Source organism: Dendrobates tinctorius, unplaced genomic scaffold (genome assembly GCF_039654945.1).
Source record: "Dendrobates tinctorius isolate UK_male_01 unplaced genomic scaffold, ASM3965494v1 ptg000143l, whole genome shotgun sequence".
Taxonomy (NCBI): domain Eukaryota; kingdom Metazoa; phylum Chordata; class Amphibia; order Anura; family Dendrobatidae; genus Dendrobates; species Dendrobates tinctorius.
In genome coordinates, this window is record NW_027361810.1 from 10,378,075 (window position 1) to 10,393,171 (window position 15,097).

The 15,097-nt window shown below is 44.3% G+C and overlaps 1 protein-coding gene across 1 annotated transcript in view; it reads right to left on the minus strand.

Moving 5' to 3' along the window:
* The window catches only part of SLC23A3 (solute carrier family 23 member 3), a 29,591-nt gene extending 19,854 nt beyond the window's left edge, over window positions 1-9,737 (minus strand). Inside the window, exons 1-8 of the mRNA XM_073545431.1 lie at window positions 8,314-9,737; window positions 7,993-8,144; window positions 3,363-3,457; window positions 3,107-3,180; window positions 2,725-2,906; window positions 2,061-2,172; window positions 1,791-1,980; window positions 699-952 (exon numbers count right to left, since the gene is read on the minus strand). Of these exons, the coding sequence (XP_073401532.1) occupies window positions 699-952; window positions 1,791-1,980; window positions 2,061-2,172; window positions 2,725-2,906; window positions 3,107-3,180; window positions 3,363-3,457; window positions 7,993-8,144; window positions 8,314-8,412 (1,158 nt within the window). The 5' untranslated portion in view covers window positions 8,413-9,737. The remainder of the gene's footprint in view (window positions 1-698; window positions 953-1,790; window positions 1,981-2,060; window positions 2,173-2,724; window positions 2,907-3,106; window positions 3,181-3,362; window positions 3,458-7,992; window positions 8,145-8,313) is intronic.
* Between the last annotated feature and the right edge of the window lie 5,360 nt (window positions 9,738-15,097).

The following is a 15,097-nucleotide window of genomic DNA, read 5'->3' on the forward strand; positions in this document are numbered from 1 at the left end:
CTATAATACTGCCCCTATGTACAAGAATATAACTACTATAATACTGCCCCTATGTACAAGAATATAACTACTATAATACTGCCCCTATGTACAAGAATATAACTACTATAATACTGCCCCTATGTACAAGAATATAACTACTATAATACTGCCCCTATGTACAAGAATATAACTACTATAATACTGCCCCTATGTACAAGAACATAACTACTATAATACTGCCCCTATGTACAAGAACATAACTACTATAATACTGCCCCCTATGTACAAGAATATAACTGCTATAATACTGCCCCCTATGTACAAGAATATAACTACTATAATACTGCTCCTATGTACAAGAATATAACTACTATAATACTGCTCCTATGTACAAGAATATAACTACTATAATACTGCCCACTATGTACAAGAATATAACTACTATAATACTGCCCACTATGTACAAGAATATAACTACTATAATACTGCTCCTATGTACAAGAATATAACTACTATAATACTGCCCCTATGTACAAGAATATAACTACTATAATACTGCTCCTATGTACAAGAATATAACTACTATAATACTGCTCCTATGTACAAGATTATAACTACTATAATACTGCTCCTATGTACAAGAATATAACTACTATAATACTGCCACTATGTGCACATATCACTTGGATTATTTTCACGGCTGCTGCTCTGGTTACCTGTGTGATTCCTGTGATTCCAGCACTGGGAATATTGGATCCTGTTCCGCAGACGCTGCCTATAATTCCAGATAAGATGTTCCCAATCCCCTCCATACTGATCCCTCGATTACATGAATGTGAAGGGAGCGGTGGACAGTTCAACAACCGAGCACATAGGATGTAAGATCCCAGAGAAGAAAGACTGCTGATTGTGGCCATTGCTGCTCCCACTCCGGCCGTCTCCAGACTTAGATGCGGCCACCCCAGGGCTCCTGTGTAGTCAGTGTCATAGATCAGAGGTTAGTGTATATAGTGGATGTCTGGAGGAATATTGATCGGCGGGTTTTTCCAGCAGTTATCAAAAGTGTGTATGCACTTATAGGAACAGACCGTATCATATAGGATAGGATTAGATACACGGCCCAGTAGACAGTATCACACAGGATAGGATTAAATACACGGCCCAGTAGACAGTATCACACAGGATAGGATTAGATACACGGCCCAGTAGACAGTATCACACAGGATAGGATTAGATACACGGCTCAGTAGACAGTATCACACAGGAGAGGATTAGATACACGGCTCAGCAGACAGTATCACACAGGAGAGGATTAGATACACGGCTCAGCAGTCAGTATCACACAGGACAAGATTAGATACACGGCTCAGCAGTCAGTATCACACAGGATAGGATTAGATACATGGCTCAGCAGACAGTATCACACAGGATAGGATTAGATACACGGCTCAGCAGACAGTATCACACAGGAAATTATTAGATACACAGCTCAGCAGCCAGTATCACACAGGAGAGGATTAGATACACGGCTCAGCAGTCAGTATCACACAGGAGAGGATTAGATACACGGCTCAGCAGACAGTATCACACAGGATAGGATTAGATACACAGCTCAGCAGTCAGTATCACACAGGATAGGATTAGATACACGGCTCAGCAGTCAGTATCACACAGGATAGGATCAGATACACGGCTCAGCAGACAGTATCACACAGGATTAGATACACGGCTCAGCAGACAGTATCACACAGGATACGATTAGATACACGGCTCAGCAGACAGTATCACACAGGATAGGATTATTCTACCAGGATATGGGAAATAAAACCATGGTGCCGGTTCGGTGAGGTTCTCTGTCGGTGCCGACAGCGTCTGTTGTGGATTGTCCGTAGTGATGACCGTCGTGTTCTGGACCTGACGGACGTCACTTGGAATCTCCGCGGGGTCAGGAGCCCAGAAGCTGCAGACGATCCAGATGCAGGAGATCGGGAGGAACAGCTGGGAAGCAGCAGAATGCGTTGAGGTCTATGTGACGCTAGTAATGTCCTGCGGGGATCAGACGTAATCTGCGGACTTACAGAGAGCATGCGGAGCACAGGCGCGTATCTCTTCTCCACCCCTGCCCGGGTACACAGAGGCAGGTGCACACAGCGGAGGGTTTGTGACAATAGTCCACTCACTGCAATGAGGCTGCAACATAAGAAACATCATTCAGAAATCTGTCATCACCGGCACCATCGCATTGTGGGAGATGCAGCTAGTGTGAAGCGCCACGTATAAGCAGCACATTTTCGGTAAGGAATCGGCAGGGGCAGCAGAATTCAGACTTCAGCTTTGGATGTCATTCAAGTAGAAGACATAATGAAAGTGCAAAATTTGAAATGCAGCTCTGCCGGATGTGACTTGAGTAAAAGATATGATGTCAATGCAGATTGTAATTTCACTTTTGACTGGATAATACGATATAATGTCAATGCAGAATTGTAATTTCACTTTTGACTGGATAATACGATATAATGTAAAAGCAGAATTGTGAATGCAGCTCTGGATGTCACTAAAGTAGAAGATGTAATCTAAGTGCAGAATTGTGAATGCTGCTCTGGATGTGACTAGAATAAATGGTGTGAAGCAACTGAATAATTTCTTCTTGTAGCAAGACAAGTTATAAATGCAGCTCTGGATGGGACTAGAGTATAAATCCTCCTTCTTGTGCTAACAGGTAAAATGTTTTGGCGCGCTCACCTCATGGAGATCCCCCAGTTGGAGGCACAGAGTGTGGCCGCAGGTTTGTAGCAGGAAAGTCCGATGATGGAGAGCACTGGTGCAAGGACCATAGGGCCGCAGAACTGCAAAATCCAACCCCAGAGTCCAGAAACTCCAAACAGAACCTGCAGGAGTCCAGAGACTAGCAGAGCCCCCGACACCTGCAGAAAACAGATTGTACTAGTGGCCTGCGGACTTCAGCACCAGCCGGGTCCTGCAGATCAGCTCCCATTCACTTCAATAAGAACAGAGCTGCAGTACCTGAGAACGGCCACTACATGGTGAGTGGCGCTGTGCTGTTTGGCTTCATTCACTGTTTACATGCATTTTTCATAAATATTTATGGAAATGTCTTACTGACCTCTGTGATTGGCCGGAGAACATTGTCCCGCGGTTCACATGAAATTTCTGTGCAATGAGTTGGACCTCGATCATCTGTAAGAACAAAGTTCAACAACGTGATGAGAAATGGGATGAGTTTGTGCCTATGTCCATACTGGGCTGCCAGGGAATGCTGGGGATTGTAGTGTTGCAGCAGCTGAGTTTATTTTTCTGTGCAATGACACAATGTATCATGGTATCTCAGTGTTACATGGAGTGATACAGATGAGACTCACCCACTCCTGCAGGAGTATCACTACCAGCATTGTATCTGCTGAGGATTATGGCCGGGATGAGCAGCTCGAAGGTTGGGGTCTGCACCAAGGGTAACCTGGGAAATATAGATAGTCAGCACCAGTCCTGCCCAATCATCACTCCTACTCTGCGGACCACTGATCAACTCTCGTCAGTCCCTACCCCAAAAATGAGCGAGCCATGAAATACCTTCATGAGGAAATTTGACGAACTCCTATATAATTTTGTAATATAGGACTTTAAATTTCACGCAATTTTCAAGATCTCTGCTTGCTGTCAGTGAAAGAGAACACTGCTTTTTAATATAAAACCTGAACAAATTTAAGACATCTCACAGCTGAGGTTTTGTTGCAATTGTCTGAGCTAAGTGGCTGTGTATCCAGACCAACATGGTACATAGGACCGCGCCGATTGAGGTACACCTTGTCATGATGGGATGGCATTTAAGCTTTTTTTTTTATCAAAAATTGTGTTTACTAAGTCCCCTATGTTACTTACATGTACTATTACTATTTACTTACAGACGAGTATATGGTTAGTTGTTTTCTATCTCGGGTTTTGTCTGTTAAATGGCCACAGTGTGTACATGCTCCTATACATTGTATGTATGCCAACTTATTCTCCTGCTCATTCCAATGGTTTTGTTAAACATGATACATTGTAGCAAAAAAACTGCATCAGGAAAGGGGAGAGATTTTTACTGCTGAAGTTTCAATCTCCATAGAGTAATACAAAATGAGCTTTCAAATAGTCACTCTCCATGCTGCACTTCTTGCTATTCAACATTCAGTAGGTCATGGGATGTAGATGGATCATGAAACATCACTACTGTCCTGACTACACACGGATTATTTATAGTCTGCAATCAAGGCGTCACATAGGTCTGTGTAGCAGCTGCATACACAAACCGGTAAATCATTTAGAATCAAGACTAAAGTAGAAAAAAAATGCATTTATTTAATCAACCCTAGAAGACCTATAGATCCTAATATTATATTACTACACAGGAACTGTTTATAGTCTGTAAGGGAAGTCATATTGCTATGCATAGGAACTGTATACACAAAACAGTAAAAGATTTAGAATCAAGGCCAAGACTTTATAAATCAGATTCACATCTGCAACCAAAACAGAAAACCATTGAAAATATCTTACAGGCAAAAACTATATTTCAACAATATTAATAAAAATATTGGGTACCGTCATGGGTTACAGTGTGGTGCCATCTCTTCTCCCAATGCACCAGTCACTATAGGTGACCCAATGTCTCAGTTTCCATACAGATTTGTACAGTCATGATGCACAGTACACACCGACTCTGTAGATCCAGCATTGTGTTCACCCTGGTACAGGAAAGGTGCTCACAAAACAAAGGAACAAGGGGAATATTGCAGCACGGCACAAAGTGCGAACAGTCTACTGACAAAGCAAGATGGATGATTGTACAACCTTTGTATTATAGAGAAATCACTGTGACACTAGAATCATCCTGCAATAGATTGAAAGGGACTTAAACCTGAAAGACAATGCCCATCTCTGGGACTGGCATCGCTCTGGTGACCAAGCCGAGTGCATGGAGTGGCTCCGGAGCTGTGCCAGCTCCATAGAGGTGCAGGTGCCAACTCTGTTATACTGGAGTCGGAGCTGGTATTTATCAGCAGCAATCAAACCACCTAATACCAGTGTCAATCTCTGACTGAAGCATTTAAGTTTTTTGATCTTGGTTGCACAACTATTATTAGGGCACCCATCAGTTCCTTCCTTCTGAAGGCTCCAGTCATCGCCATTTATCACTGATGTGAAACCCAACAACAAGCTAAAGTTTAGAGACAACTGTCTGTCACTGCATCTGCCTGCAGAAGGTCTCAGCAGTATTTTGCAGCCTTCTTCCTGGCATTCTGACTTTGGGATCCAGTGGCAACCTTCCTTCTGGACACATCTGGACCCAGGTGTTTATACCTCCCAACTTGCTGATGGGAGTTGTCTGTGATATTTCCATTTCGTCTTTGTTGAGGCTTGGAGCTATAGCAGTCAGCTATCTTTATCTTTGGTGTTTGGAGGATGTCTGTGTTTCTCTCTGAGTCTACTAAAGCTAAGTGTTCCCCTTGTTTGTCAATCCCATTTGTCTTTAGTTGTAGTGGGGATCAACCAATGCTCAACCCATCCATCGTTAAGCAGGGCTTACTGCTAAGGACAGGAAGGGAATAGGTATGCTGCTCAGCGATAGGTGCGGAGCCTATTTGGGGTCGATTAGGACAGACAGGGTGACATTAGATCTGCCTAGGGGTCTCCACTCCCTACTTCCCTAGTGTTGGACTCCCTTCCCCTTATCCCTTTGTGTTGCACTTACTTCTTCTTACACTGTGCGTCATTTTCACTATATGCTGCATTACAGGAGCAAGTTTGCTAGATAATAATAAACTGTAAAGTTAATAAGTATATAAAAAAAAAATAAAAAACAATCCCCCTAATCCCCTACTTCTCAGTTAAAAATAAAAATATTTAAAACATAAATAAAAAAAAAGCATATTCGTTACTAGCCACTTCGGTAAGAATGTGATCTATGACATTATAAAAGTATTTATTCCATGTTAAATGCCATCCAAAGAAACTGAAGCACCAAAATTTCATTTTTTTATCTATGAAAAATGCAAAAAAATCATATGTGTCCAAAATGTTACTATTAAAAACTACATTTTGCTAGTATAAAAATAAAGCCCTCGCCCAGCTCCATCAATGGAGAAATGAAAAAGTCACAGGTCTCAGAAAATGGCGACAAACGAAAATGTTTATTAGAACATTCAGAATTGTATTTAGCCACTAAAATAGTAAAAAAAACAAACTATCTTTTTTTGTGTCACTGTAATCGTACTGACCCTGAGAATGATGTTACCAGGTAATTTGTACTCAAAAATAAGTGCTCTCAGAATGAAACATAAAAAAGGGTTTTTAGGCTCCTTGCCTAGTTAAAGGTAAAAGCGGAGCTCTGATCATTTGGGCATTAAGCACAGTTTTATTTCAGACATTTTTAGAAATGAGTCCCAGTAAGCCCTGTGAGTGAGCTGGATCCACTTCTTCTATTTTTCCGATTCCCAGATTTATACAATCTATTGACATTGCATTATCAATGAGGAGTGTCTAATATATTCTCTGGGGCATGTCTTTAGGATTCTCTGCATAATTACCCTGGGAGCCACATCCTATTTGGTAAAGACCATAAAAAGTAGCACTAAATAAAAAGTTGCATTTCTCTGGAGCCGTATGGTGAGTAACATACAAAAAAATGAGATACTCAGAGGAGCAGCAGGACTCAAATAAGAGCAAACTGGACTTTCTTGACCTGGTGAAATGTCCTCTTTAAATTATAACATTCTGTTTGCAGCCACTAGGGGGAGCTGAGCATAGATTTATCATTGATTTCACTGTGTGCTCTGTATCAGGCAGAGTTTCACGAGGCAGGTCTGGGAAAACAGGGGACGAGGGACCTGGGCCCCTGAACAGCCCCTCAGGCTAAGGGAGTGCCCTGACTTTCCTTAACTTGGGGGTACACTTGAAGGTGGTGAGGCCCAAGTCACCGACCTGTCCCTAACTCCTGTTTAGCCCTGAGCTAAACCCCCAACCCCCTCCCCAGGAGGAGAGACAGGGAAAAAAAGTGAACTGCACCAACATAACAAAAGGAAAGATAAGACACCTCGGGGTTAAATCAACTAAAAAACAAAACTTAGCTTTCTCTGCTGCAATGCACCGCACAGCAGAGTTAGGCACCAGATCAAGGTAATAGCTGAAGTTCCAGTGCACTCAGCCAGCTCCCGACTCCAGCTTGGTTGGTCTCGAAAGAGGAAGTGTATCACCAACAGTCAGCTGAAGCATCAGGTGACCTTTTAAAGGAAGGTGGGAGTGGTCACTGCCTGCACCAGCAAACTGACCAGCCATGTAATTACACCAGCGCGGGGGGGGGGGGAATGATATTAACCTCCGATGGCCTGAAAGGAAAAAAAAATTAATATGCAAAGGAAAAATCTGCCACAGATCCAAAAATGGATCGTGACACAGAGTCATTACAATTATGGTGTAAAATTCCTTGAGATGTTGCAAATATTTTCACTAATTCAAAGTTGAGCAAAAATGTTGTGACTTTTGGCGTTTATATGCCAGTTCCAGACACTTTTGCCAATTTTACAAAATCAGGCCAAGCTCTGGCAGGATGCTGCACGGCTAGGCACACCCGACAAATCAATCATCATTATTGCCATGATGTGGTGTAAAGTACCGCGGAAACGTACATCGGCCCATGGCGGACGAACACCTCCAGCAGTGCCGCATGGCAGTTGTATGATGCGCCCATTTCAATAAGGAGGCGCGACTTCTTAATTTACACACCGCTCACCCAGAATACCACGCCTTGCAAAAATTGTGCAACGTTGACAAAACGAGTATTAATCTCCTTCCATTTAAATGTCTGTTTTCCCTGCTGCTTAAGTTACAAAATATATATATATATTTTCACTGTCAGCAAGCAGAGATATAGGAAAGCATCGTGGCATTGTCAAGAATAAAAGTTTATCCGGAATCCCCGTTACGTTGCAGCATATCGGTAGCGCGCCATAATACCTTGTTCCCAGACTACTTTGTAAACTGGTGCTGATGCCACAGACGAAGAGGCTCCGGGCCAAGAAACGACTCTGATCTTGGGGTGTCAGCGGACGATGCTGCAGGAAGAGGCTGTGACAGGTGCAGAGCAGAGAGGTCTGGACCAAGAGGTGCTGCAGGGGGTGAGCGCAACAATAAAATAGCAAATCAATTATCCCATAGTCATTTACTCGTTTTTCCAGCTACAACTCCTAGCATGCTACGACAGCCGCATGGCGCAGTTTGGCAACAGTTGGCGAGCCGTAAACACTGATCTGATCACGTCAGATTATCATCTATTACCTGAAGCGCGAAGAGGAAGCTGAGCAGCCATGGCGGGGTCTCCTGCGGCCGGTAGGACTTTTGCCGGGTCCTTTTGGTCCCACAGCAGATGACGGACATCTCGGTGCCAGGTCGGAGCTGCTTCTATGGGGACATTGATGAAGAGCTGAGCCCACCGGTCCCTGCAGGTAAGAAGAGGGACGAGACTCTTCCCAGGGGTCAGCACAACCTTTATCTGCTCCTTGTAGACCCATCGTTGGTCATCCATTAACCTCGGTGTTCCGCTTCCTCGCACTGGGGTTTTCCAATAACTGAGCCTCTCGTGCGGGAAGCGTGGATCTAGGGACTCAGGATACCATGAATTACGGGGGTGTACGAGGAACTCGCCAGGTATCAGCGAGTTCACAATGTCGTGGCAGTTTGGCTGTAGCGAGAGCTTGTAGGATGTAGGTGGACCCCGGAAGAGGATTGAGGGGGTCTTTCTAATAAAGAAAAATGGGGATTATAGAACTCGAAAGTCAAATTCAATAAAAAAGGACCTGATTGTAGCATAGAAAAATGGGACGAATGCCCCTGGGGGTCTCAGCCGCCGTGCTGCACTGTAGGTGCACTAACTTTATCCTCACCTGGCATCACATTGACACGTGGGGTCTATTACACTTCATCATGTTAGCGCTGTATAGCACTATGTGGGCACTTTATGGCACTATTGTGTATTACAAGGGTTCAGTGTTTTTCCGCTTGGTATTTTGGACTTGTGCGTTCTTAGATTATTTCTGGAGCTCAATATTGTGATTTCATTTTTTTTCAGTTTTCTACCATTTTGCGGCTGTAGAGTCTGTACAACTCCTTCACCTAGCTGGTTGTCCTACTGCTTCTGATATATTGCATACTGTCTGTAAAGTGCACCGCTGCTGTCTGTCTTCTTCTCTGTGTTAGATACAGCAGAGAAGGTTGTACATGGCAGATCAGAGAGTGGAGAGGGGAAACTGCACCCATGTCCTCAAGGAGGGCAGGACACACAGGTCGTAGACAGGCAAGAAAGCACAGAAGGAATCACATTGGTTGTGTACCTGTTTAGAAAAAGAGAAACTACTGCAAACTCTGCAGGGAAAATCCTTAGCATCAATGACTTCCAGCACCTGGCAGAGAAGACCCATCATAGGCTGCAGAAAGGGAAATCACTCCAGGACTGAAGCTGCGCTGATTCATGGACGAGTGACAATAATGTTCTCAAAGTTAAAAGTCAAACGTGTCTAGATCCTTGAATGATTTTCATTATAGGGTGGCATGTTGGCTCAGTGGTTAGCACTGCAGCCTTGTAACGCTGGTCCTGAGTTCAAATCCCACCAAGGAGTTTGTATGTTCTCCCCGTGTTTGCGTGGGTTTCCTACAGGTTCTCTAGTTTTCTCCCACATTCCACAGACATACTGATGGGGAATTTAGATTAGAAGAGCCAAGCAGATGTATGCATAGTTTTTTGTAAAAACATTCAGTATTAACATATTGATTAAATTTCCTGCTTGCTCTGTTCTTAAGAGTCCGGTGGGTGGAGTCACAGAATGATTGATCCATTGTATGATCATGCATGCAGCTAGCACTGTCTGCGACTGAGAAGGAACTGAAGTTTAGAAAGTTCTACAACCTTGGTTTGCTGCATATTTAATTTTATAGAAATATAGGAAAGTTAATAATAATATTAATATTTTAACTTTAAATATTTTGACATTTTCAGGAGCATTTTATTTTTAATTAAATGAGGGGATTTTTTGCTTAAAATTTTTTTTTTTTTTTTTCGATTTTCAATAAAAATATGGAGAGTTTGTGCCTGTCAGCTTCTATGTCAGAGTGAGGCCCAGGGGAATAAGGTGGGAGGTGCGGACCACCGCCAGATTCCTGAACATGTAACATTAATTATTTTTATTACGCTGTTGTCGTCCTCTAGTCACATCCAAAGCTGCTGGTTTCCAGTTACCTCAGTGGGTGTACAGATGATGGTTACAGTTAGGCTCAGTGGTTAGCACTGTACAGTGGCTCAGTGGTTATCACTATACAATGGTTCAGTGGTTAGCCCTGTACAGTGGCTTAGTGGTTAGCATTGTATGGTGACTCAGTGGTTAACATTCTATGGTGGCTCAGAGGTTAGCACTGTACAGTGGCTCAGTGGTTATCACTATACAATGGTTCAGTGGTTAGCCCTGTACAGTGGCTTAGTGGTTAGCATTGTATGGTGACTCAGTGGTTAGCACTCTATGGTGGCTCAGAGGTTAGCACTGTACGGTGGCTCCGTTGTTACCACTGTACAGTGGCTCAGTCGTAAGCATTGTATGGCGACTCAGTGGTTAGCACTGTATGGTGGCTCAGTGGTTAGCAGTATTGCTTTGCATCGTTGGAGTCCAGAATACAAATCCCACCAAGGATAACATCTGCAAGGAGTTTGTATGTTCTCCTTTGTCTGCGTGAGGTTTCCTACGATTTCTTTCGTTAACACCCACATTCCAAAGACATACTGATAGGGAATCTAGATCGTGAGTCCCAATGGGGACAGTGACGATAATGTATGTAAAGCGCTGTGGAATTAGTGGCGCTATGTCATATAATATATAAATAATACATCCTGGAATGATAATTGTCCCTAAGGTAGACTGGATTTCTCCAGCCCACACCAGGGACATCACATGGCACAATGGAATATTTCCACACCATGTATACAATAACCTGGTGTCCACACAATCCACCGATATATCTGTGATCTGGGGACATAATCGCTTCTGTGCTTCCAATCATCGGGACTTTCAGTCATGGGAAACCACCGCAATGTAATACCAGCCCGAGTGATGGATATACCCTAGTCGTGTTTGCTATGTGCCGGATGGTGATTGTATTCTCGGAAATATGGCATCGTATTATTCCACAGTGGGAAAATATAACATAAGTTAGAATGATGTCTTTGTGCCCATCTTTTCTTGCATACAATTAGCCATCTTGACCAGGAGGAGGTTCTGGGGGCCGGGATGGGACTTATTAAAATCTCTCACTCAGAAAAGCTTATTGACAGATCCATGAGACACAACGAGAATCGTACATCTGTTCTAATTTCCACGGCGACTCCTCCATCAAAAAGGTCTCAAAGATCCAATCTGTTTCTGTATTTATCCCTTTTATTTTGGTATTGTTTTTGCCTTTTATGTCATTTTATTATTTCCTCTGTGACTTTTTTTTAAGCACAGTACTTTATCTAAATTTAAATCTAAAATGTAATAAGAGGGAAAGTGCCGCCTGGTTATGTTACCCTGTGTGTGCCAGAAGGCAAGCAGTGTGCCTGGCAGGTGCTCAGGAAAGCTGGGTGGCGTGTGTAGCAGTGTGTCACCCAGGCCAGGCGGCTCACCGGCATAACAAAACGGCGAGTGGTGTCAGAGTAAACAGAGGACCCCTCTAATCATTCTGTAAGAGGGTATATAATGAGCGCTATAAAATGGACAAGCAATTTCCAGATACCTTCTGCGTATATCTTTTGCCCTCTCTTTCTGTGACACGCGATTTCACATTCTAGTGCAAAATTATTCTAAAATGTTTTTTGTTTTTTTTACTATGGCTAAAAGAACTAAAAGGAAGCAGAAAGTGTCCAACCCCAGGACCCCCAATAAGCCTACAGGATATGTACCCCTTCTTACACTTTTTTATTGTTACTTTTCTTCCTAAATGCACAGTGAAGAAACTTTGTAAATAGTCTTTGTTAAAAAATATTCTACAGACAATAACTAGGTGAAAACTTTAGCAAAAAAGTTACAAATCCATCAGAGCTCCTGCTTCTGATGGCTCTTTAACCCTCCGTTCACTCAGTTTTAGAGATAGCGGAAAGGAGGTGGAGATGGTTGTACACAAGCTTCTACAGTGAGGGGAGCGGGATAACGCAAAGAGGCTACCGATAAGGAGGAAGAAATAAGTGCAGGATAGGAAGTGAGCTGATGTATGAGCAGACAGCAGTGTCCTGGATAAAGAAAAACCTCACATCCAGCCTATATTACTGGGAGAGACACACAGACCTCACAACCAGCTTATATTACTGGGAGAGACAACAGAGCTCATATCCAGCCTATATTACTGGGAGAGACATACAGAGCTCACATCCAGCCTATATTACTGGGAGAGACATACAGAGCTCACATCCAGCCTATATTACTGGGAGAGATACACACAGACCTCACATCCAGCCTATATTACTGGGAGAGACACACAATATCTCACATCCAGCCTATACTACTGGGAGAGACAACAGATCTCACATCCAGCCTATATTACTGGGAGAGACAACAAATCTCACATCCAGCCTATATTACTGGGAGAGACACAAAGAGCTCACAACCAACCTATATTACTGGGAGAGACAACAGACGTCACATCCAGCCTATATTACTGGGAGAGACACACAGAGCTCACATCCAGCCTATATTACTGGGAGAGACACGCAGAGCTCACAACCAGCCTATATTACTGGGAGAGACACACGGAGATCACATCCAGCCTATATTACTGGGAGAGACACACGGAGATCACATCCAGCCTATATTACTGGGAGAGACACGCAGAGCTCACATCCAGCCTATATTACTGGGAGAGACACGCAGAGCTCACATCCAGCCTATATTACTGGGAGAGACACGCAGAGCTCACAACCAGCCTATATTACTGGGAGAGACACGCAGAGCTCACAACCAGCCTATATTACTGGGAGAGACACGCAGAGCTCACATCCAGCCTATATTACTGGGAGAGACACGCAGAGCTCACAACCAGCCTATATTACTGGGAGAGACACGCAGAGCTCACATCCAGCCTATATTACTGGGAGAGACACGCAGAGCTCACATCCAGCCTATATTACTGGGAGAGACACGCAGAGCTCACAACCAGCCTATATTACTGGGAGAGACACGCAGAGCTCACATCCAGCCTATATTACTGGGAGAGACACGCAGAGCTCACATCCAGCCTATATTACTGGGAGAGACACGCAGACCTCACATCCAGCCTATATTACTGGGAGAGACACACGGAGATCACATCCAGCCTATATTACTGGGAGAGACACACGGAGCTCACATCCAGCCTATATTACTGGGAGAGAGAACAGACCTCACATCCAGCCTATATTACTGGGAGAGACAACAGACCTCACATCCAGCCTATATTACTGGGAGAGACACGCAGAGCTCACAACCAGCCTATATTACTGGGAGAGACACGCAGAGCTCACATCCAGCCTATATTACTGGGAGAGACACGCAGAGCTCACAACCAGCCTATATTACTGGGAGAGACACGCAGCGCTCACATCCAGCCTATATTACTGGGAGAGACACGCAGAGCTCACATCCAGCCTATATTACTGGGAGAGACACGCAGAGCTCACATCCAGCCTATATTACTGGGAGAGACACGCAGAGCTCACATCCAGCCTATATTACTGGGAGAGACACGCAGAGCTCACAACCAGCCTATATTACTGGGAGAGACACGCAGAGCTCACATCCAGCCTATATTACTGGGAGAGACACGCAGAGCTCACATCCAGCCTATATTACTGGGAGAGACACACAGACCTCACATCCAGCCTATATTACTGGGAGAGACACACGGAGATCACATCCAGCCTATATTACTGGGAGAGACACACGGAGCTCACATCCAGCCTATATTACTGGGAGAGAGAACAGACCTCACATCCAGCCTATATTACTGGGAGAGACAACAGACCTCACATCCAGCCTATATTACTGGGAGAGACACGCAGAGCTCACAACCAGCCTATATTACTGGGAGAGACACGCAGAGCTCACATCCAGCCTATATTACTGGGAGAGACACGCAGAGCTCACAACCAGCCTATATTACTGGGAGAGACACGCAGAGCTCACAACCAGCCTATATTACTGGGAGAGACACGCAGAGCTCACATCCAGCCTATATTACTGGGAGAGACACGCAGAGCTCACATCCAGCCTATATTACTGGGAGAGACACGCAGAGCTCACAACCAGCCTATATTACTGGGAGAGACACGCAGAGCTCACATCCAGCCTATATTACTGGGAGAGACACGCAGAGCTCACATCCAGCCTATATTACTGGGAGAGACACGCAGAGCTCACAACCAGCCTATATTACTGGGAGAGACACGCAGAGCTCACAACCAGCCTATATTACTGGGAGAGACACGCAGAGCTCACATCCAGCCTATATTACTGGGAGAGACACGCAGAGCTCACATCCAGCCTATATTACTGGGAGAGACACGCAGAGCTCACAACCAGCCTATATTACTGGGAGAGACACGCAGCGCTCACATCCAGCCTATATTACTGGGAGAGACACGCAGAGCTCACATCCAGCCTATATTACTGGGAGAGACACGCAGAGCTCACATCCAGCCTATATTACTGGGAGAGACACGCAGAGCTCACAACCAGCCTATATTACTGGGAGAGACACGCAGAGCTCACATCCAGCCTATATTACTGGGAGAGACACGCAGAGCTCACATCCAGCCTATATTACTGGGAGAGACACACAGACCTCACATCCAGCCTATATTACTGGGAGAGACACACGGAGATCACATCCAGCCTATATTACTGGGAGAGACACACGGAGCTCACATCCAGCCTATATTACTGGGAGAGAGAACAGACCTCACATCCAGCCTATATTACTGGGAGAGACAACAGACCTCACATCCAGCCTATATTACTGGGAGAGACAACAGACCTCACATCCAGCCTATATTACTGGGAGATATACTCCC